Raw genomic sequence first — 22,397 nt, forward strand, 5'->3', positions numbered from 1 at the left:
CATTATGCTGGGTGTGCAGTGTGTCAGTAAATTGGTGGTACAAATTCATTCAAGAATAAGCACCATGCAAGCATAACATCAGCTAAAGAATTGAAGGTAGCCTATTAAAACTAGATTTTGACCCAGGGCCATACACGACATATAATTGGTAGCAATGCAGAGGACACCACAGGCTCTTATAATTCCGTGCGTTGGTTTTGCCATACAAACCTCTACCAAAATAATGATCAATCAATCAAATTACCACAAACTAGGCTAGTTACCACACAGTGTGGCCTTCAGGGCCCCCCTAAAGGGTCTGCAGCCTTAAGTCAGTTGCCCACTTTGTGTGGTTGGTAAATGGTAATCCAGCCCTGGCTCAGTCCAGGGACCTCCTATGAAACTGAGGCAGGGTTTGGATGTCAGGGTGGAGGGTTATCCTTGGGCCGGGGTTGGTCCACTTTAGCTCTATCACAATGGGAGAATGTAGCCTACAGTAGCCTATATATAGCCTAAACAAGACTATTTTGGTAGTTTGGTTGAAACCCCATTTTATTTATAGGATCCTTGACATGCAAATGTCTACCACTGTTGTTTTAATAAAATAAAACAAACAAACAAACAAACACAAAATAAAGAAATTTAAAGACTCGCCGGAAGTGTGTAATGAATGAGGTCATGCAGAAGGAGGAAACAGCTCTCGATAGCTAAGATGGCGGAGGAGCAGCAGGAATCATCACAGGCAGAGGGGGAGGGTGAGAGAAACCTTTACAATACAAAATATCCAACAAACAGCGCGGTCATTTCTCTTACAAGTTAAGCCCACATCCACACGAGTGCCCGTCGGCGTTTCAGCCGCTGCCCTCTCCGTGATAAAGTCGGTTGACATGCAGCGATGAGGGGGAGACAGGCCAGAGCTTGTTGGCTAACGTTAGCTAGCTGCCATTGCTACACAAAGAGAAAACGCTTGTTTAGTTACTGACAGGGCAACAGCAAGTGACATTCCTATAGTTTTTGACTTAAGGAAACGTTGAAAGTGTATGCTTAATATAAAAGATAGGGCGCCACCTTTTTTGTAGCTAAAACAAGTATATGTATCGTGACTAGAATTTGTTTTGTTTTCGCACAGATCGAGCTAGCCAAGTTGACTGACGTTAGCTGGTGTTGTGGATTAACTTGTTTTTATGTTACGTGCTGACTATGACTGAATGCTTATGTGGTTGCTTTATGGTGGTATATGGCGAAAACGGGAAGAGAAAATGTCTTCGTGAATGCTTTTTATTTTTGTCTTCTTTATCACATTATTGCATTTTTAAACGATGATGGTTCCCAATCTGTGTTTAAAAAATCGCCAAAACGTGTTGCAGGTGCATGGATGTCACAAGATAATATAACACCTGCATGCACACACTTTACAATGCCTGTGTATGCTTGAAGCTGCTACATCATTGTTTTTGCTAGTTGTAAAGCAGGTTAGGTTTTGTGTAAACTTGCACTCCTGACTTTATTCAGCTAAAATAATTTCTTAGATTTAGCAACATCATCCTTAGTGTAGTTTTCTGCAGTTTGCATTTGTAAATCTGCAGCGCTGATCTTCCAACATTGTATCACTACACCACGTTTGTAGCTATGTCTTCACTCAAATTTGAACCTGACCAATTTTACATTCTGATTAGGGTTGCCCGATATTGACAAATTGTGATATTGCGATATTGAGCGTGAATATTGCGATATCGATATTCATTCTGAGATTCTCAAACATATGAAAACACAAAAGTTGAAAGCACATCAAAATAGATTAATAGACTATCAAAATGACGTGCTTCGCAGTTCGCGCTCTCTTACTGTCCTCACACTTCTCGTTTCTTTCGCTGTCTATGCGCACCTCACAAAATACACGGAATATTGCATACTTTTGAGTACATTTTCGATAATGATATTGCACAACGTGATATTGCAAAAACGATATTGAGTCGATATATCTTGCACCCCTAATTCCGATATTCTTCATAAACACTGGCCCTGGTCTGATTTTTAAATCCAAATGCCAAATAAAATTTCTGCCATCATTGTGGCCTATCACTCTCGCATGGAAAGGTGTAGAGGTCGACCGATATGGTTTTTCTCTGGCCGATGCCGATCTTTAGAAATCAGGGTCAGCCAATGGTTAATGCTGCCGATTTATTTTGGCCGATATTTGGCTGATATGTGCTTGTTTTTAAACCTCTATTTGAAAGATAAAATGTAACACTAATATACACAGAATTTCTCAACAAAAACATTTATTGAACACTTCACCAATCTACACTTGTATACTTCAATTAAAAATGTATAATGTAAAAACATATGCCTACTGTATATTGTGTAAATAATTTATGAAAAATATATTAAATAAACGAAACAGGTAAGAAGAAAATAAACTTTGTCAAATAAACCTTTCAATGAAAAAATAAAGTTTAGTGCACTTAGCAGCATTTATTAAATTTCTGAGAATAAAAATCTGCAAGCTTCACAGAAAGTGACATGTTATTAATCTCAACACTATTTCCTCCTAACTCCTGTTGAATCACATAAGACTAGGGCTATCTAAAGTCAGTTCTTGTTCACCTTGTTTGTTATGAAGGACTAAAAATGACAGAAGGAAAATAAATAAATAAAAGTAGAAATAAATAAATAAATGCAGAAATATAGTGAAAATAAATACATTTTGGTAATATAAATGGCTATTTCTGTATTTTTACATTATTTATTTATGCATTTCTATATGTATTTATACATTTATTTATATATTTATTTATATATTTATATATTTGTTTATATATTTTTCCTTCTGTCATTTTTAGTCCTTCATAGTTTGTTAGATCATTGTTCATTTGTTGAAGTGTTTTATCTGTGTTTTGGGGGTCCTACTGTTACATGTCCTGTTGACCTCATTAGGATCTTATCTGAGCACATTTCTGTCATTAAAGCAACTCTTAGTTGTAATTTAATACAGCCAATTTAATAAAATTAAGGGTTTTATTCGTGCTCGAGTCCATAGATGCAGTTAATGGATACAGGCACGGAGAACTGAAGGCTCTGTTAGCAACGATTAGCAACGATTAGCTCCGTTAGCGGTTAGTTCCGTTAGCGGTTAACTAGCTCCAGTTAGCTCCATTATAGGAGTGGATGAGACTGCCACGGACAGGGGTAACAACCAGACTCTGATAAATGACATTCGGTGAGCTTCCACAGCGGTGTGGCCGCGGTGTTTTGTACGGTTTTATTAGTACAGTTAATCCCAAGTCAAGAACACCAGCAACATGCTACTACTAACGGTAGCGTCTGAACCTGAAGTGGCTGTGCGAGACACACTCATGGATGTATTAAGAGAACTGGATACAGTGTTCGGCGGGAAGCCCCGTACGTTCCAATGAGAGTGCTCAAAAGCACATAAAGCAATCATGGAGCTCGGCTCTTCCGCATTGTTGGCCCATAACGCTGGTTGGCTCACGATGGGCATGCGCACTAGCAACAATTTGTTTGCGTTGTCGTAGCAACCGGTAGCAACATGCGCGTTCGTGCTTCTCTGTCGTGTCTCTTACAAGTGGCGAACTCATGAACTCGCTGTTTCATTGTCTAAAATATTCACTAACGTTAAACACTGTTTTCGTTGTTCCCTATCGTTTACATGCTTAGCTAAATAAACGATAGATGTATTTAGCTAGACAACCAAGGAGATTTAATAATTATGTTGTGCTACTAGCTAGCAGTTAGCCTGCAGTTTCGTGAACAAAGCTCATCCATGGCTTCAGCTCTCATCCACGTTACAAGCTTTACAGCATACAGCCCTCGGATGTATCATAAGAGAGAACCAAGGCGATGTAATCACTATGTCTGTAGTAACGTTATGTAGGCATATAGTTAGCTATGTAGCTATAGATCTTAATACAGCCATGCTAGCTACCCCTGATGTTAGCAACTAGCTAGCTAGCCGATAGCCCGCCAGTTTGGGAAACGCTAATGACGTTACATCCACGTAGCTAACAGGCTTTACAGCAGCTACATACATCCCTGGGATGTATCATGACTTCATAAGATAACACCATGGACGTATTAATAGAACACATGGTGAACTACAACCATTAGCTATATCCATTATTACAGCTAGCTACATGAGCTCGGGAGAACAGTCATGTGAGCGGGCGGGCGCAGTTCCGCGGCTCTGCTCGCGTCCACTATGCGCGTTCATCATGCCAAATTTAATAATTCTGGATTCGCTTCTAGTGAATGTTAAAAATGTTAAAAACGTAACGTTTTAAACAAGGACCCTTTCAGTGTTCGGGTGGTAAGTTGATATACCCAGAAACAAATTATCCGCTGAAATATAGACGTTTCTTTCGCCATGCAAAGTCTATGTGAAAAGTCTTTCTGGGCCATGGGGTGCAGTACCACCGTTATCTGCTAAGCCCATGGTGGCTTTTAGACTCGGCGCTCTTCCTGGGGGCTTGGACACACTGCGCAAGAATTCACGAGGGGAGGGACTGGAGGCAGCTGGTCTGGGTGCGCTGTAAAAAATGTCGCCTATTCGTGTTTTTAACACTAGGCTGCCCGCAGATGCGCCTGCTTATTAATCGGCTTGATATTGGCCGATGCCGATTATGTAAAAAAATGCCAAAAATCGGCCGATTAATCGGTCGACCTCTAGAAAGGTGCCCCAAGCAGTTAGGGGTTGGGTGCCTTTTCTCTCTATTTAATCCATGTTTACATCCTTTTTGTGTGTGTGTGTGTTTCAGGCCTCTGTTTTTTTGAATGTGTGTAATACCTGAGTGACAAAAATGTTATTTCCCCTTGGTGATTAACAAAGTATGTCTTTTTCTTTTGGAGAAGTTTCTCCTGAAGCCTAACTCATCTGTCTCCCTTCTCTCACAGGAGTGAACTGCCTCGCATACGATGAGGCCATAATCGCTCAACAGGACAGAATTCAGCAGGAGGTATGAAATCCCGTTTTTATTTTTTTTTTATTTTTTTGAGGAACAACAGGATCAAAAGGTTTCCAGATTCCAATCAAGTTTTATAGAGTTGAACATCCAGAAAAGACGGCTGACGTGTACATGTGAACCCTTCTTATGCAGCTGTCGCATGACAGCCTTTTATTTAATTTACTTTTTGTTTTTCATGACCGTGTTTTATGAAAATGCTAAAAAATAATTTGAGTACAACCTTTCAAAGTTTCCCAGTAATCAGTAACGTTGACCTCCACCTGGGGCTGTGCAATTAATCGACACTTTAGTAATTGTGTTAAATAATCGTGATTTCAATATTGACCAAAACAAATTGTCATTATGATTAATTTTTTTCCCCATAATCGAACAGCCCTTCCTTGACCTGTTAAGAGCAGCCATGACCTATTGATAAAAAAAAAAGTTATTTTGCAATACAAACATAATGCATAGCTAATGTTTTTAGTCTATAGGCAGCTACACACCGGGCCGATAATCTTCCATCGGACAGTCTGGCGAGGTCAGTGACTCGAGTCTGTTCAGTGTGTTCTGTGCCGTCGTCCGTCGGAGGAGCTGTCGGCCTTCATTTTGGCCGACCTGACGTGCTCAGTCGGAGACAGGGCAGTCGGGACTCACCCGGAAATGGCAAGCTGACGAAAATCTTTTAAACTGACCTTTGTTGATCTGAAATAAAGACAGATTCAGCAACTGCGTGGCCTATTTCTTGCTTAAAATGTTTTCAGAAACACGTTTCGGTGAACTATTTTAGTACAATATGAGATCGTATTCTGAATGAGTCGCCATTAATGGCCGGTTTGAAAAATCCGGAAGCAGCAGCCAGACCCACGTGACGCGTTCGTCCAATCAGCTGCCGGTTTTCATTTTTTTGGGCGACAATACAGATTAGCGCCGCCTGCTGTTATGGAGACGTATTACGTCTCGTCGCTTTGGTATGTTCCGAGTAGGGCTGCACGATATTTTGTTTCATCGTCTACATCACGATGTGCGCATGCGCTATAGTCACATCGCAGAACGTTGCGATGTTGACGCTACAACTTCTTTGCTGCTTGATAAAAAAGTAAACTTTCACCGTTCTCCTTTTTCTTTTGATTGTTACCGGCCAACCCTTCCCCTTTAAGACAGGTGGTCATGTGACGTAACATTAGTCCGACGGGTGGGGGGGTTGGTTGTTATGGGAAGTGAGGCTCTCCCGTGTGTAGAAAAGTACCGTAAGCGGCCGCTGCCGCTGACACAGTGATGCACATGCTTTTCCATGGGTAGTGAAGCTACAGCAGTCAGTGTTTTATGTTTGCTGCAAAGACAAACTAAATCACCTGATTAATGCAACGTAATCACGACATATCCCGGCCATTTTTCACCGCAGAAAGCTGCTACCAGCCAGGCTAAAGCTAACATAGTTAGCCTAAAGAAACATGGCGTCTGTCCCAACTAACATTATGGTTCGGAGCTGCGACGCTGGAAACGTAACACTAATCTACAACAGCAGTCTGTTTCTGATATGACGTCATTTCTAGAGGTCGACCGATAGTGGATTTTACCGATACCGATAGCTAGGTTGGGCCGTATTTGCCGATAACCGATTAATCGACCGATAGTATTTATAACTTATACAGTTGACAAAATACATACATTGTTTCAAAAAAAAGTCCAGACGCTTTTGCCAATAATCAAAATAATAATGTCATATTTATTGATATTACACCCACAGCAATGCTACACAAGCATGTGTGTTGTCTAAAACAGTTCTCCTACATATTTGGAGTCATCCAGTGCAAAAATAAACATAATGAGCATTATAATTGATATAAAGGACAAACTATTTACATTTCTGCAAAAAATGCCCAAATGTATGCCAAATCTCAAAACAGTGACGCCATTCTTCTCTGTAGAACGGTTTAGAACGGTAACAGACGATCTCTGACCTGGAGGGATCTATCTTTCCCACTTTATACTCTTTGTTCTCGCTTGGATGCCCATATAAGGCGTAATGTGTGACGGACCTGCCTTCCCATTGGTTGAAAACATAAACAAAGGCATCATGGGAGATTCCCTTGTCGGTAGCACCTACTGTCTATGGGTAGCACGGAGTTAGCGGCAGAAATGACCGAAGACGTGATGAATTATGGACATCAAGTGGATAAATCTTGGATGTAACAGTTTGGATTTAATGCTCAACAACCCCGAAAAAAGGCACAAGTTCCAGGCTGGATAGAAAATCACCTGTAAAGGCTAGAAAGACACTAAAGACACCCCCGTGACGGCTAACTCGTTAGCTTTTAGCTGCAGCCATCAGTAAGTCTCTACGTTTAACTGTTATTAAATGATCTAAATATGAATCAGAGGTGCCGTTTGGGATCATGGACGATCCTTTAGGGTTCTGATTCTGACATTTGGGTCGGACTTGCGTTTATTTTTGTCATTGTTTTAACCGCTTGAGGTAAGTTAGCCTACTATTAATGTTTAGCGTCATCTCAGCCTCGAAAGCAAACAAACATACTGTTGTGCTGTTCTTTCTCTACTAATGCAACATCTATTCAACAAATTGTGTCGAAAATAAACAACACAAGGCATCAGTGATAGTTTTTATTTCGCCTCTGTAATGCCTGATGCCAGCAGACCCTGGAGGCCGCTCCAGCAACGGACGCAACCAGGAAAAACTATCGGTATGGATTTTTGCCGATTAACGATAGTTCCACCAATCAACTATCGGTGCCGATTAATCGGCAAAACCGATGAATCGGTCGACCTCTAGTCATTTCCACTGGTTTAAGTGCTCTTGGATACACAGTTTGTTGCAAGAGTGTGACATGCAGGCTCTGCATGCACAGCAAACCAACAATCATGATCAATTTTAATCAATTTATCAAACAACCAAAGCAGGCCCCGCTAGTCGACCACAACCTGAAGTTTAGAGGAAGCAACATGCATGCATTATTAATATCATTCACTTTAGCCTGGATTGATATTATATGAGTACAATGGTGTCATGTCAGTCAACCAGTGTATTTCTTCCTAATTCCCCTCTCCAAAATCACTTCAGAAGAGTAATCACAGCGCTTACTTGCTTTGGTTTTTGTAAAGCATTAAAGTTCAACAAAGAGGTTCACATAAGAAAATTTCCTTTTTTATTTTTATTTTCTTTGTAGATGCACTCCCCTACAAAATCACCCCAGTAGTTGAGAATGATTTAGTATTTCTAAATAGGGCTATTTATGTCCTCTTGTAAAAATTAGTCTTTTTTTCATATCGCAATATATATCGCAGGGGAAAAAAAATATCGCAATGTAAGTTTTTTCCAATATCGTGCAGGCCTAGTTCCGAGGCACTTTTTTGACCAACTCGGGGAGACTGATCAGTCCAACTGCCTTTTCTGCCGACGGTCAGCCGTCTGGTTGGTGTGTAACGGCCTTATATTGTAGTCTTTGTTCAGACTAGAAGCACAGCCCACAGCTGGTCAAGAGTCAGGACAGAGTCCTCCATGAGTGAAGTTTCTTACAGTGCGTGTTTTGTTTTTTTGGGGGTATCTAGATAGCCAACAGTAACCCTTTAGTGTCGGACAGACAGGACCTGGCGGTGCTACAGAGGGAGTACGCCGAGGATGACACGGTTTATCAGCTCAAGATCAAGGTCAGTCCAACCACACTAACTGGTGTTCGGTTACTGCCACCCCTGTCAGGGTGCATTTCCTCCACAGTCCAGGGTGTCATTTCATCCAGAGCCACAAAACCAAACTGTACGTTGCCTACACACTCAAAATACAATGTTTGCAGTTTGATTTTGCGTAATTTCTTTCTCGTTTTGTTGCAGGACCTACACAAAAAATACTCGTACATCCGTAAGACGCGACCAGATGGGAACTGCTTCTACAGAGCCTTCGGCTTCGCGCATCTCGAGTCGCTGCTAGATGACAGCAAAGAACTGCAGAAGTGAGTGTCGCAGTGGGTGCCGTTTGTGCTGTATCAGCCTTTAGACTCGCCTTGGATCTTCGATTTTGTCTTCTCATGGCTGCAACGATTTAATACGTTTTATTTTGTATAGTTTTGTACAACTCGTGTCACGTGCAGAAACGGTACATAGCTATGCAATTATGTTTAGAGTCCCATAACAATTAGGCGTTCTTTTGTGTGTACAGTGCTCTGTCAGTTTTTCCTGTCTGCACAGTATTTTTCCATTGCACTTGAAATCTAACAAACACTGTGGCGGTCGTAATATGCTCAGGGTTATTGATTACATGTTTTTTTTTTGTCTCTTCAGGTTCAAAGCAGTGGCAACTAAAAGTAAACTGGAACTGGTTAACGAGGGCTTCACTGAGTTTACCATTGAAGACTTTCACAATACTGTGAGTTTCGTGTTCAAGTAAAATACATAAATTGCTAACTGACAAACCTAAATGCAGACATTTTTCCTTAGATACTGAAGTAGCATATAGTATGCAGGGTTCACAGTCCTATGACATGCTGCTCTTTGGAGGCTTTTATATAGGCCTTAGTGGTACCCTAATACTGTATCTGAAGTCTCTTTTATATAGACCTTAGTGGTCCCCTAATACTGTATCTGAAGTCTCTTTTATATAGACCTTAGTGGTCCCCTAATACTGTATCAAACACTGGTTTGAGAATATTTAGTTTCTTGAAGTGAACAGCGTTCAGTAGGAAATAAAAGTAAGCAAATAAAAGATGTAAAGAGTCTCGCAGTAAGTCCAGTATATCTTGTATCCTGTTGGATTAAGTGTGTGATGCCGTTGCCCGTAATTTGCATCATTAAGTTGCCGTGCCAACTCTTGAGTGGTCATCTGCCAAATTACACGATGCATTTGGTCAGCTGGAGCCGACAGGCGCTCTAGATTTGGCCAGTCGGACTGTAATTTGGCAAGCTGGACACGCACTAATAAATCTAATGATGTAAATAATGTCTCTCCTCCCAAGTTCATGGACCTGATCGAGCTGTGTGAGAAGCATCCGCGCCTCCAGGAGCTACTGAACTCCTTCAACGACCAGAACGTGTCGGACTACGTGGTGGTGTACCTGCGGCTGCTCACCTCGGGCTACCTGCAGCGAGAGTATGGCTTCTTTCAGCACTTCATAGAGGGAGGACGCTCCGTCAAGGAGTTCTGTCAGCAGGTGGGCTTTTATTTATTTTTTTAAAGATTTTTTTTGGGCATTTCAGCCTTTAATGGAAAGAACAGCTAGATATGAAAGGGGAGAGAGAGGGGGAAGACATGCAGGAAATCGTCGAATGAATGAACAACACACAGCACAGCAACACGATCCCTTTTTTCATTTTGAGTCCGACCTTCTCCCTCGCACCTCTGTCGCATCAACTGATCTCTGACTGCTCACGAGGAGCAATATGTAGCCTATGCTGTAAACGTTGCCTTACACTATTAACCTTGTACAATATACAGAATAATGATGGCGCTGATACTCGTACTGGAAGCCATGTTAATCTTGCCATATGGCCACCGTAGGAGTTACAATGCGGCTAGAAAGTAATATTCAGTTGGTTGTCATTTCTCCCATCTAGCGGTGAAGTTGTCTTCACCGCTAGATGGGAGAAATTCTTACACAATGTAGCCTTAAAGTGTTCATATTATGCTTTTTGGCTTTTTCCCCAAGGGGCGAGGGATGTAAGCACTTTTTATTTTACTATATCTCTTTACGTAAATATTTTTTTCTACTACTATGGGCTAACAGGTAACATAGAAACGATCAGACATACATTTAAATGCCCTCTGGAAATAGACAGTATTACATGGCTATGCTGCCCTGCTGGTGGCGGCAGTTTTTTTACAACTTGACCTACTTTCGGCAGTAAAGTCAATCAGATGTCCGTGATCTGCGAAACGACAGTACAGTGGGACGTTTGCCTTCAACAGAGCGACAGTAATAACCTAATATACCATCATTACTGAGATTAAACTACATTCTCGGTTATGTTTGCACTGAATAACGCAGTCATTAAACAGAAACAACTCTTGCAGCGCACATGAACAGATGCGCAATATTAGCTCACACATAAAATAGCACCCTCGTCAATTAGCCTACTGTTGCTAACGTACATTCATAAATCCTGTATAACATCGCCCCGTACCTACAGGACATCAGACTTATTGATGCAGGCACACAGTAGTGTCCACAAACTTAGTCCAATGAGGGGAGAAAGGAAAGTGTGATAGCCTTCTCGCTCGAGACCGCTGTGTCCACTAGCAGGTAGAGCGAGCTACAACTGACAGGGAGAGAGAGAGAATGTATCACGGCAGCCAATCCAGTCTGCTCAAAGTGATGGTCTTTTTCACAAATAGGTTGCACGTAAGGGGGAAAAAGTAGCTTCCACTTAAGGGGCCCTATCTTGCACCCTGCGCAGCACAGCGCAAAGCCCGACGCAAGTGTCTTTGCTAGTTTAAAAGACCGACACACTTGTCAATTTCCCGTTCAGCGCCCGCGACTAGGATTAGTGTGTGTCTGACAGGGTGGGGGGCGTGGCATCACGATGGTGGCTGTCCATCGTGATGTCGGCCAGCCATCGCGACGGACGATGATATCGTCCATCGGCACAACGCTAAAAGGAATTTACCATCTCCAACAGAAAACACTGTTCACCAACTGCTCCAAACAGCTCTATTGTAGTCCAGCCTTTACTTTCGTGACAAACGTGCGTCACTTTGTAACACACGTTATAATGCTCGCCTAGCTGCTAGCATGGCACGCCCTCATACTCTGCTTCTGACTGGCTAGTAGTCTTACCTAGGTACTGCGCATGTGTAACTCCCAACAAAGATGGAACAGAAGTGAGATGTCTCACTCTGTAGCTAAAACAGAGAGCTCAACACACAGGGTGAAAAGAGGAGCTGCAGCAATGTGCAATAAAACACAAATATGTTGGTTTTTGAAAATGTAACCATGTAAACCTATTCTGATATAACCTCTAAATACAATTATGAACCTGAAAATGAGCATAATATGAAAAAAAAGTATACAGTCAGCCATTCTTGGGTGAATAACAATAAAAAAAACACATGATCACAATGTTCAATATCCATTTAAGTTCTGTAGAAAGACACACACGTAATGAGCTTGTTTATTTCTGTTTTTTCTTTTAAGGAGGTAGAGCCTATGTCTAAAGAAAGTGACCACATCCACATCATCGCATTGGCCCAGGCCCTGAACGTATCCATCCTGGTGGAGTACATGGATAGAGGAGAGGGAGGAACAGTCAATCACCACGTCTTCCCTGAAGGCGGCGACCCGCGCATCTTCCTCCTCTATAGACCTGGCCATTACGACATCTTGTACAAATAACACTCCCGGCCACAGCCCCGCCTCATTCTCCTCCTGCTGTACGCTACAGCACTGGGGGTTGAAAAAAAAACAAAAAAATAACTTCAGCAGCAACGTTGATGAAGCATACATTCTGTGTATGAGATCACACGTATGTATTTGAAAAAAAAAAGTTAAAAATAAAAGATAAAATCACATGACATGCCTCCCTTACCCCACTCGTCCCAAAACTCCCAAGTTTATCCTCAGTCATCACAAAATGGTTAATAAAAAAAAAATCTTTGGAAGAAATAGAAGTGACTCCAGGCATTTAGAGTTGTACAGGTTTTTTTTTTTCTTTTTTTTGTGGTTGTAAATGTTATCTACTTGCTTTATGTTGGATTCTTTTCCTTTGTTACACTGCGTTTCATTGAGTTTTATTAAAGGGATTTACATCTTATTTCTTGTCTCATTATTTCTTCAGGTTGAATTTAGGGCTACGACACGTGATTAGATTACCAATTAATCACTTCTTTTTTTGTTGTTGAGGAAAATTACAATTTCTGTGAGCCCAAGGGGACACCATCGGTTAGCTTTTTGTCCGACCAACAGCTGAAAACCCAATTGTATGCAATTTGCACTGAGACAGAACATTTCCACATGTGAGAAGCTGAACCAGTAATTGTTACACATTTTTTGCTGTTTGAATGACAATTTATCAGGAAGATAGTATTCTGCCATTGATTATCAAGCATTTTCATAACACTCCTTGGTATAAAAAAAAACTGTTTTGTGAGGCAAAAATATAAATGTTGTTATATATTGACAGTGATACATTTTTGTAACTGTAGGAGCCACTACCAGGAATGACATCCACCTAAAAAACTTGATTGGTTACTTGGTAATCACAGTGCTGACATACTCAATCGAATGCATAGTTTTCTTTACACGCATACATATTACAGCAAGGATGTAAAACACTGTGTACTGAAATGACTGCAGGAGAACAGCTGTTTTTTGTTATGTGCGTGCACTTTGTTTACACCCGAATTTACACATGCGCAGTCGCGTCATTGCGGCACGACCTAATCAAAGATCGTCGTGTACAACAACGGGAGATGCTGTCTCGTCACCGTTTTCGTGGGCTGTTGGTACCAGGACATTTGGGCAGAGTGAGCTCCTCCGTTGGGCAAGAGTGAAGAAGACAAGACGCAAGGTCGCTGAAGAGAAAATGTCTCTGTTAGCAAAGTCGCTGACATTGTCAGGCAGGAGACTAGTTGCAGCTTCTGTACGGCATCACTCTCTTACAAGTGCGTTCAAATCAAATTGTATTTTCTTATTTTTAGATATTTTAATGAACTGAAATGTTTCTGTATGGTGTAACAGCAAGTAACACATGGCAGTGCCACTGCAGTCAATAAGCTAGCTAGTTAGCCAACTAACGTTACAGTGGGTCAGCTACAACGTTATGTTTGAGAAGTTGAATAACAATAATAAGTATCTGATTCAGGAAGTGTTCATTTTACTTAACGTCAGCAAGTTTGTGTTAATTGACACTATATAGGTTACAAATTCATTCAAGAGCTCTAATTTGGATACGTACCATCAATAGCGTTAGCACTTCTCCAAAGTTGTGCACTTAGCTATTTGCCAGTATGTTAGCTAACGTTACACAAAGCTAAAACGAATGCAGTATTTAACACAACACATGATACATCAACACATCTCTAAAACAGTTTAAACAACAAAAAACTGACATTATCCTCTTCACAAATGGTAGGATATCATATATTCCAGGACAGTTTTAGCTCTGTTTACCTAATAAACTGGCAACTGAGTGTATGCTGCTTTAATTATTTCCCATGAGCATAGAATCAATTAAGGTTTCTCAGCGTGGTAGATTTTCGTCATGCAGAATTCAGTAGTGGCTTCTAAGGACCTAAGGAAAGGTTAGAAGAAAGGACACTTTAAATTGACATTTTAAATAAAGTTTGGCATAAAATCCCTCAATATATGACAGAACCATGCAGTCACTAAGGTTAGTTTTATGTCTCTTATGTTTTACAGCTAATGTTCACTTATTAACTTTCGCAGTATAATCCCATCTGTGTTTCTGCCTAGCTGAACTGATTGAAAACATGGATAAGAAAGCAACCTGGGACCGCTTCTACGCTGAGAGCAGCAACAAGACAACCACCTTCAAAAACTTTGAGTGGTTCTTTGGCTTCGATGCTGTCCGGGACTTCATTATGCCTCTCTTGCAGACCGAGTCCCACCCAGATGCTCTGCTCCAAGTCCTGGATATGGGCTGTGGCACTTCTGCTCTAGGGCCCTGTATTTTCAGACACTCAGCCCACCCGGTCCAGGTCACTTGTGCAGACATTTCTCCCATAGCTGTGCGACTAATGCAGGAACACGTCCGAGCCAAAGCCATTCAGCCTCACAATCTTTGTTCTCAGCTTGAGTTTGTAGAGCTGGACTGCACACAGCTTCACAGGCACTATGGCTGTAACAGTGTGGACCTTATAGTTGATAAGGGCACCACAGACGCCTTGTTGAGGTCTAAGGAAGGGAGAGGGAAGGCCAGTCTGGTGCTGAAGCAGTGTTTGAAGGTGCTGCGGAGCTCAGGATCTGTGCTCCAGTTCTCCGATGAGGACCCTGATGCCAGGCTGCTGTGGCTGGAGACGGAGGCCCAGGAGCCGGGGGTGATGGCAGCAGATGTTGGGGTGCAGGAGGTTGGGGAGCTAAGGGGAATGTCGTACTACTGCTACCAAGTGACTCCTCGCCCTATTGCATAGCAACTTTCTACATCTGGACTAGGGATACACCAATTATCGGCCTGTTTTTTTGGCAGTTTGCAGATTATCTGTATCACTAAGTCTGACCTAATGTCCCGCCCATAACACTATCTGACTGTGTATTATGTTGAAAGTTTCTAATTTATTAAATAATTGCTTAAAGCATCCAAACAAAGTTTTGTGTAGGATTTTGTAACGTTCCAGAATCTTAATTTGGACTTTCATTTTCACTGTATATGCACATCGGTTCCAGATATCGGTTATCGGTTTTATTAACTACTAATAATCGCTATCGAGAAAAACCAGTATTGGTCGATCCCTAATCTGGACGGTCATAATGTTAAATAAGTATATTTTTTAACATGATGGTAAAAAAAAATCTGGCAAACAAGCCAGAGCGTTTTTTTTCCCCCTATCCCTGAACAGATAGCCAGACCATACTCCATTGCTGTGGCAATGTGTGACTACAGTGTACCTGTGGTGTAATACAATTATACATTTAAAACACATACAGTGCTTAGCATAAGTGAATACACCCATGCTATAGTTGACTAAAAAAAGGAATAAAAAAAATCATCTGTTGGAAATTGATCGTAATGCCTTAATTAAAAATATGAGGAAAAATCCAGCCTTTAAGGACACCAATTTTCTTTGTAAATGAATAATGTATCGTAAATAAATAAATGTTCTTCCTTAAAATACAGGGGGCATAAGTAAGTACACCCCTATGTTAAATTCCCATAGAGGCAGGCAGATTTTTATTTTTAAAGGCCAGTTATTTCATGGATCCAGGATACTATGCATCCTGATAAAGTTCCCTTGGCCTTTGGAATTAAAATAGCCCCACATCATCACATACCCTTCATCATACCTAGAGATTGGCATGGTTTTATGTCGGTTAGCCTAAGGCCGGTTACACACTGCCTGCGTGAGCCGCGCGCAAGACGCGCATATCGAGCCGCGCCTGAGACGCGTGTATGCTAGAAATAGAACCGACGCCTATTTTTCGCGCGAGACGCGAGCGTGTTGGAAGCGTTTCCATGCAAAATAGAATAGGAAAATATGTTTATATGTCATTTAGACACGAATGCATATTAATAAATGACATCTTGATGTTTGAAAGTCTCTAGGTTTTGACATCAATGTAGATATAAATGTAATAAAAAATTTCAGAGAAAAGATTTTCAAATATAGCACCTGTCATACAGAACGAAATATTCTGTAACATATTTTGCAGTCAATACTGCCGACGTTGCCTTACTTAATCAAATCAGTAGGCTATATATTTATTTTAAGTTTAACAACTCTCTCCCCATACGTCGAACAAGCCTATATATATATAAAGGGTAGAATAGGCTACAATAACAACGTAGTGTGTGTTCTGAGTGACGGTCCAGCTACACAAAGTTGTTTTAAACAGACAGCCCACTTACCCATTTTTCGGAGTTTGAATCTGCCGACGCATCCAGTGTGTAAGGCCGGTTACACACCACCTAGAGACTTTTAAACATCAAGATGTCATTTATTAATATGCATTCGTGTCTAAATGACATATAAACATATTTTCCTATTATATTTTGCATGGAAACGCTTCCAACACGCTCGCGTCTCGCGTGAAAAATAGGCGTCGGTTCTATTTCTAGCAGGCACGCGTCTCAGGCGCGGCTCGAGACGCGCGTCTCACGCATCAAGCTCTAACCTGTTAACATGGGAGCCGAAATAAAAACGGACACGCCACGCGGCTGACACGCTCGCGCGACGCATCCAGTGTGTAACCGGCCTAACTGGCCTAATAACTGCTTTGATTTGCATTGAGAGATGATCTTATGGAAAGTACCCCATGCCAATCTCTAGGTATGGTTATTACTTTTATCCACTGCCATCTATTGGCAGCAGACTGTCTCATCCAGCATGCCATGATGAGGCATGATGAGGATACGCATCTCTCTTCTCAGCTGTAGACCTATCTCTTTTCTTAATGTTTTTATGCTTGAGCCATGCGCTCTATTTTGAGTAGTGATGCCTCTATAATTATTATTTATAATAATTGACACATATAATTAAATTTTGAGCTCCCACAAGAGTCTTGATGCTATAGTCAATAGGTGAGTCGATGCCCTGGGCTCTCTGTCCCTTAAAGATTCAAGATTCAAGATTTACTTTATTGTCATTTTCATGTGTACTTCCGTACATACAAAAAAATGAAATATTGTTCCCCCAGCTTGTGTCAGTATAAAACAAGGAAATAAATAGAATAAAATCACATAAAATACAGCATATAGACATATAAGAGGAGCTTGGGCACAGAGTATTACAGTGCAGTGGAGAGTAGCAGCTTGTGCAGAATAGCAGCACAGTATGTAAAGTGCAAGTGCAATGCAGTCATGCGTTTAGTCCAAACAAAGTGCAGTTCAGGCACACGTAGCTGCACAGTAGGGAAGCATGGCAGCGGGAGGGGGCACAGTCCACATCCTTCTGTCGGAGGAAGGCAACGTTACGACAAAGCTAACAGGACTGACGCTAAAGCAACGCTTAAACAATGATAAGAAACAACGTGTCACTGTTATACTTGTAAATGAGAAATGGTAAGGGAAACCATCTGACTGAGCCATCATAATGTATTCTAGTGGGTTCCCGTTCAGAGGACTGGAAATGTACACAAAGAGTTGTTGCACCTAACTGCACACTGACTACTGCAGCAGGAATTTAACAACTGGTAGAAAAAAAGGTGTAGAATCTGTCGCACTATTTTATTGGATACACAAGGTGAGAGAGATTATATATAGAGAGATGTAGAGGGGAAATAAAAGGTGAAACAATGTTTAAATATTTGAAAAACACTTAGCAGATAAGTTTACAATTTTTTCATCCAGGTGTGAGAGGTTTTGCTTGATTTAATCATTCCTCCTATTATTAATATAGACCATACAGTGATCCACTCCTAAAGCATTTCCAATAGAAGTGATGGTGGACAAAGTCCTTTGTCCTTGTTGTGAATACATGGATCTGAAAATAACTTCAGGCGTTAGCAGTCTGAATTACTAAGTGGATATTTTCAAAAGTTACAATCTTCTTGTACAAAATCCCCTCTCTTTGTTTCCGAGGGCAGCGTGAGATGTAGTGGAAGGATAATAACAAAAAAGGGGAATTTTGAAGACTGTAATTTAGGAGAAATCCACTTGATTTGTCTAATGTAATAGCTCCATAAACATATTTTTGAGGGACTGAGGATTGTGTCCCTATTCGGTTACACTGAATACTGTACTATAACATCAACGTCACTACCCATGTCAACATTTCCATGAAGTCCTCCATCACTTTGCATTGTGTAAAGATAGCATTTGACATTTACATTTTGTAACAAAGTAAGAAAAAGGAGCTAGTGTTGACTTTCAGTAGATTTGCCTGTCAAATATCCTTTTATTTTAGTGCCATACTGTACACTGAGCCATACTGTACAGTCCACAGAGCAGCATCATGATGGAATGGGTCTGGCTGGTTGTCTTGTATCTCTCAGGTCAGTGAATTCTTTAATATAGTTGCTGTCTGACTGCTTTTTATTGTATAATACGCTAGGACTGAAATGAATAAAATGTGTTGTCCTCACAAATTCAATGGTTAGTTTGAAAAAGTATTTGAAATATATTGATTTACTTTCTTTCGGCCCTGATGGAGACTTTTTGTGTAGAAATATTCTGCTAAAAGCAATGTGAAAATACGCCATTACAAGTAAAAGTCCTGCATTAAGTAGACATAAATCATCAGCAAGATGGTATTATTATTTTTTCATAATTAATTGATTGTTATAATACATCGATAACAACCTGGAACGTGACAACGGACCCCAAGCTTTTTTTTGTTAGGGCCACAGGCCATAGAGAACCACTGGTGAAATCCTAAATAATGTGTTTTTATAAGTTTAACACGTGTTTTTATGTACAATCTCAACCTGAAAAGTAACAAGTAGTTGTAGCTTTCAGATGAATGTAGTGGAGTAACAAGAACAATATTCTCCTCTGAACTGTAGTAAAGTAGGAATCACACCTAAGTAAAGTATCCCAAACGACAGCTGATCTGGCACAAATTTGTCCTGATTCTACAATTAGTCAGGGGCGATCCATTCAAGGCTAAAATCGGGCTTACTCCGTACAGTGTCTGTCTATTAAGTCACTGAAACGTGTTCACACTCAAGTCAGTCAGCTGCTACAGGTAATAGGCCTCGTCCTATCAGAGAATGACAATAAGCACATTTAGACGAATGAATGAATAATGACGAGAAATCTTGTACTTTTTACTCCACTACAGCTTTAGTTACTAGTTACTTTACAAATTATTTTTTACTTTTTTGCACACAAAAAAACATGTAGTTTATAAAATACGATTTTTTATTTTAAACTACCCAACAATATAACGGCCTACAAGTCAAGCTGAAATTATGAGCAGATTAAACACATAGTTGATTGACAGAACAGTTTGGATTGTTTCCAGTTTCTAAAATGCAAGGATTTTTTCTGCATTGAGTACTTTTACTTTTAATACTTCAAGTACATTTTCCTGATGATACTTTCATACTTTTACTTAAGTAACATTTTCAATGCAGGACTTTTACTTGTAACGGAGTTATTTTTTTACAGTCTCGTGTTAGTACTTTTACTTAAGTAAAGGATCTGAATACTCCTTCCACCGCTGGCTGTATGTCACAATTATTCATCAAACCAAAAGATAGTTTGAACCACTCACAGGTTTAAAGATGGATACAACCTTTGACAAACACGTGTTTTCCCCCCTCACAGGCTGGGAGATCTCCACGTGCCTCCTGCATCAGTACCACTATGTTGCTGCTAAAAAGACTTGGGCTGAAGCTCAGGCCTACTGCAGAAAGACATACACGGACCTGGCCATCATTAGAAACTCTGAAGAAATTAACCAACTCATCAGCACCGTTGCATCTTTTGGCTCTAACGTGTGGATTGGCCTGTACAGTACGATCGACTGGAGGTGATCCGACGGCTACAGAGGGAATGGAACTGAGTATAGGACCTGGCAAGATCGTACTGACAATGAACCAGACTTTTATTCAGGTGATCAGTTCTGTGTGTCAATTGACAACACTGGGTGGTGGGATGATGGTTGCATGATAGCTTACCCATTTGTCTGTTACACAGGTAAGGATATATTGAGGCATATTTCAATTTTAGTCTTAGAGAAGATTGTTTTGAAATTCAATAAGTGAATTTACGACCCCAGCACAGCTGAATCCTGAATATGTTGTCATGAGTCAAAAAATGAATTGGTCCAGCGCTCAGAGGTACTGCAGGGAGAACTTCATAGACCTGGCCACTGTGAGGAACGACTCTGAGAACCAGAAGGTCCTGAGCTTGGGGCAGAGTAAACGCTGGACATGGATTGGATTGTTCAGAGACCCTAACCTGTATTGGTCCGATGGGAGTGGCTACTCATTCAGCTACTGGTCCACAGGTCCATTCACTATTGGATCGACGAGGGCCTGCGTTCTTGCTTTGCCGAGCACAGGAAAATGGAAGACAACGTCCTGTGAGACTAGATTACCGTTTGTCTGCTACAGCGTGCCTGGTGAGTGCTTTAGTGTCCTTCAGTGGAAGAGACAATTTGATGCATTACATCATGCTCATTTGAATTAATGAGTTTAGTACCACAAAGGTTTTTTTTTCTTTCTTCTTTTTTCTCTTTGTCAAAGCAGCAGTCATGAGGCAGACAATTAAACTGAGGATGAAGCCAGGGGACCCCTCTCTGGATCTGAATGACCCTGCTGTAAAAGCAGACATCCTGAAAAAAGGTGAGTGGATAGCAGGCCGAACAAAAGCTGTACTTTCTCACAAATAATTTAGATTGATGTTTCAAAAATGGCTACCGTTTGTGTTTCCCAGCTCCAGGACAGGATGAAGAAGAATGGAATGAGTGGAGTCACCCTGAAGTGGAGAGAACAGCCTGATGGGAAAGTCTTCCACAAGGAGGGACAAAGTTCACAGAGGAAATTCAGAAAGAAAACTGAGCTCTGAAAAATTGAAGTCTGATTTGACTGACTGTTTACGTGAAGCGCATGGTGAAGGGTTCTCCTGAATAAGACATATGTTTGAGCTTATGCATTCCATTAAAAGAATTGCTCTAGTCTACAAATGTACTATTACACTATTATGCTTTTTTCGACTGAGCTCTGAAATTGAAATCTGATTTTACTTCTGTTTACGTGAAACGCATGTTGAAGGGTTTATTCTCTATCTGCTAATAGGGTACACACACCTTGCAGTTAACGGTGAACATGTCCTGTAGACTGCCATAAAACACTTTTCTTTTTCATTTAGTGTGATACAATGTGTGTGATGTGTAATACAATTTATTTTGATTTTCTCCTGAATAAGACATATGTTTGAACCCTTATGCATCCCTTTAAAAAATTGCTCTAGTCTACAACTATACTATTACACTATATATACTTTTTTCACATAAACTATGATTTTTTTATGACTTTTTTCGACATACTATACTATGACTTTTTATGAATTTTCGGCATACTATGTTGTGGTTGTTTATATTTCTGTTTCCTGTTTTTTATATTTCCTGTATGTTTCTGTTTTCCTGTTTTGATTGTGAATGATGTTTGTATGTTTCTGTTTTCCTGTTTTTGATAATTCTTATGATGGGGTATGTTTCTGTTTCCTGTTTTATTTTGATAGTCTGGTTTTCTGTCTTGTCTTGTCTAGTTTTGCTTCCTGTCTTGTTTTCCCCGCTTGTCTAATTGTCCTGCCCCGCCCTGTTGTGTTTCACCTGGATTTCCTTTTGTCTTTATTTCCTGGTTTTTGGTCTACTTTTGGTTTTTTTTATTCCCTGTTCTTGTTTTTCTGAAGTTTCTGGAAGAAGTTTTTGCCCTCTGCAGTCGGGACTCTCCTTGTGGTGTTAACCTCAAGATCAAACGTTACCTCGTCTGCTCTCTGCTTTTGGGTCCTCCTATTCCCCGAGTTGTAACACTAGGAGTTTTTTCAACATACTATACTAGTTATACTATAGTTATACTATAACTTTTTTTATGCTTAATTTTTTTTCGTTTTTTTTCTCTCTTTACTATGATTTTTTCCCCATATTATAGTACTCTTTTATACATACTAAACTGTTGTGAATATTGTTACATTCCCCATTCCATTCTGTGAGAACTCTGAAGAAAGTCGTTCTCATCGGTTTCATTGGTATCCCAAATTGCAACACTGTTTTCCTATCTGTGTGTACAAACCTTGGGACAGTCCTTCTGCCCATCTTACTGCACGTCATCTAAATAAATGTAGCCATTTTTAGAAAATATGTATATCCTTGTGTGTCTCATTAAACCT

General features: G+C 40.6%; 3 protein-coding genes across 4 annotated transcripts; all 3 read left to right on the forward strand.

The window, feature by feature from the left end:
- Positions 1 to 615: 615 nt before the first annotated feature.
- On the forward strand, positions 616 to 12,698 carry LOC116042358 (ubiquitin thioesterase OTUB1). Its single transcript, XM_031288519.2, has 7 exons — positions 616 to 734; positions 4,891 to 4,952; positions 8,511 to 8,609; positions 8,790 to 8,908; positions 9,237 to 9,321; positions 9,908 to 10,102; positions 12,083 to 12,698. The coding sequence occupies exons 1-7, from the start codon at positions 650 to 652 to the stop codon at positions 12,278 to 12,280; spliced, it is 843 nt and encodes a 280-aa protein (XP_031144379.1). The 5' UTR covers positions 616 to 649; the 3' UTR covers positions 12,281 to 12,698.
- A 575-nt stretch (positions 12,699 to 13,273) lies between these two features.
- cskmt (citrate synthase lysine methyltransferase) lies at positions 13,274 to 15,385 on the forward strand. 2 transcript variants are annotated; one of them, XM_031288565.2, is made up of 2 exons: positions 13,274 to 13,548; positions 14,360 to 15,374. In XM_031288565.2, exons 1-2 carry the CDS (start codon positions 13,296 to 13,298, stop codon positions 15,034 to 15,036), a joined length of 930 nt encoding a protein of 309 aa, XP_031144425.1. In that variant the 5' UTR covers positions 13,274 to 13,295; the 3' UTR covers positions 15,037 to 15,374. The 2 variants fall into 2 exon arrangements, with proteins under 2 accessions (XP_031144425.1, XP_035850082.1); XM_035994189.1 differs by having other exon boundaries at positions 13,343 to 13,454; positions 14,360 to 15,385.
- A 2,093-nt stretch (positions 15,386 to 17,478) lies between these two features.
- Positions 17,479 to 21,007, forward strand: LOC116042353 (L-selectin-like). The gene is made up of 5 exons (XM_031288512.2): positions 17,479 to 17,524; positions 19,830 to 20,018; positions 20,284 to 20,628; positions 20,756 to 20,851; positions 20,943 to 21,007. The coding sequence occupies exons 1-5, from the start codon at positions 17,479 to 17,481 to the stop codon at positions 21,005 to 21,007; spliced, it is 741 nt and encodes a 246-aa protein (XP_031144372.2).
- The last annotated feature ends 1,390 nt before the right edge of the window (positions 21,008 to 22,397 follow it).

The sequence above is a fragment of the Sander lucioperca genome, chromosome 17 (assembly GCF_008315115.2).
Source record: "Sander lucioperca isolate FBNREF2018 chromosome 17, SLUC_FBN_1.2, whole genome shotgun sequence".
Lineage (NCBI taxonomy): Eukaryota > Metazoa > Chordata > Actinopteri > Perciformes > Percidae > Sander > Sander lucioperca.

Bases quoted from the DNA above. Each gene is read 5' to 3' on its own strand.
- cskmt (XM_031288565.2), top strand. From the start codon at position 13,296: ATGCGCAGTCGCGTCATTGCGGCACGACCTAATCAAAGATCGTCGTGT. The intron at 13,549-14,359 runs GTGCGTTCAAAT...GTTTCTGCCTAG, and splicing joins ACGGCATCACTCTCTTACAA to CTGAACTGATTGAAAACATG.
- LOC116042358 (XM_031288519.2), top strand. From the start codon at position 650: ATGAGGTCATGCAGAAGGAGGAAACAGCTCTCGATAGCTAAGATGGCG. The intron at 9,322-9,907 runs GTGAGTTTCGTG...TCTCCTCCCAAG, and splicing joins TTGAAGACTTTCACAATACT to TTCATGGACCTGATCGAGCT. The intron at 10,103-12,082 runs GTGGGCTTTTAT...TTTTCTTTTAAG, and splicing joins TCAAGGAGTTCTGTCAGCAG to GAGGTAGAGCCTATGTCTAA.
- LOC116042353 (XM_031288512.2), top strand. From the start codon at position 17,479: ATGGCAGCGGGAGGGGGCACAGTCCACATCCTTCTGTCGGAGGAAG. The intron at 20,019-20,283 runs GTACGATCGACT...TTACGACCCCAG, and splicing joins CGTGTGGATTGGCCTGTACA to CACAGCTGAATCCTGAATAT. The intron at 20,852-20,942 runs GTGAGTGGATAG...TGTGTTTCCCAG, and splicing joins AGCAGACATCCTGAAAAAAG to CTCCAGGACAGGATGAAGAA.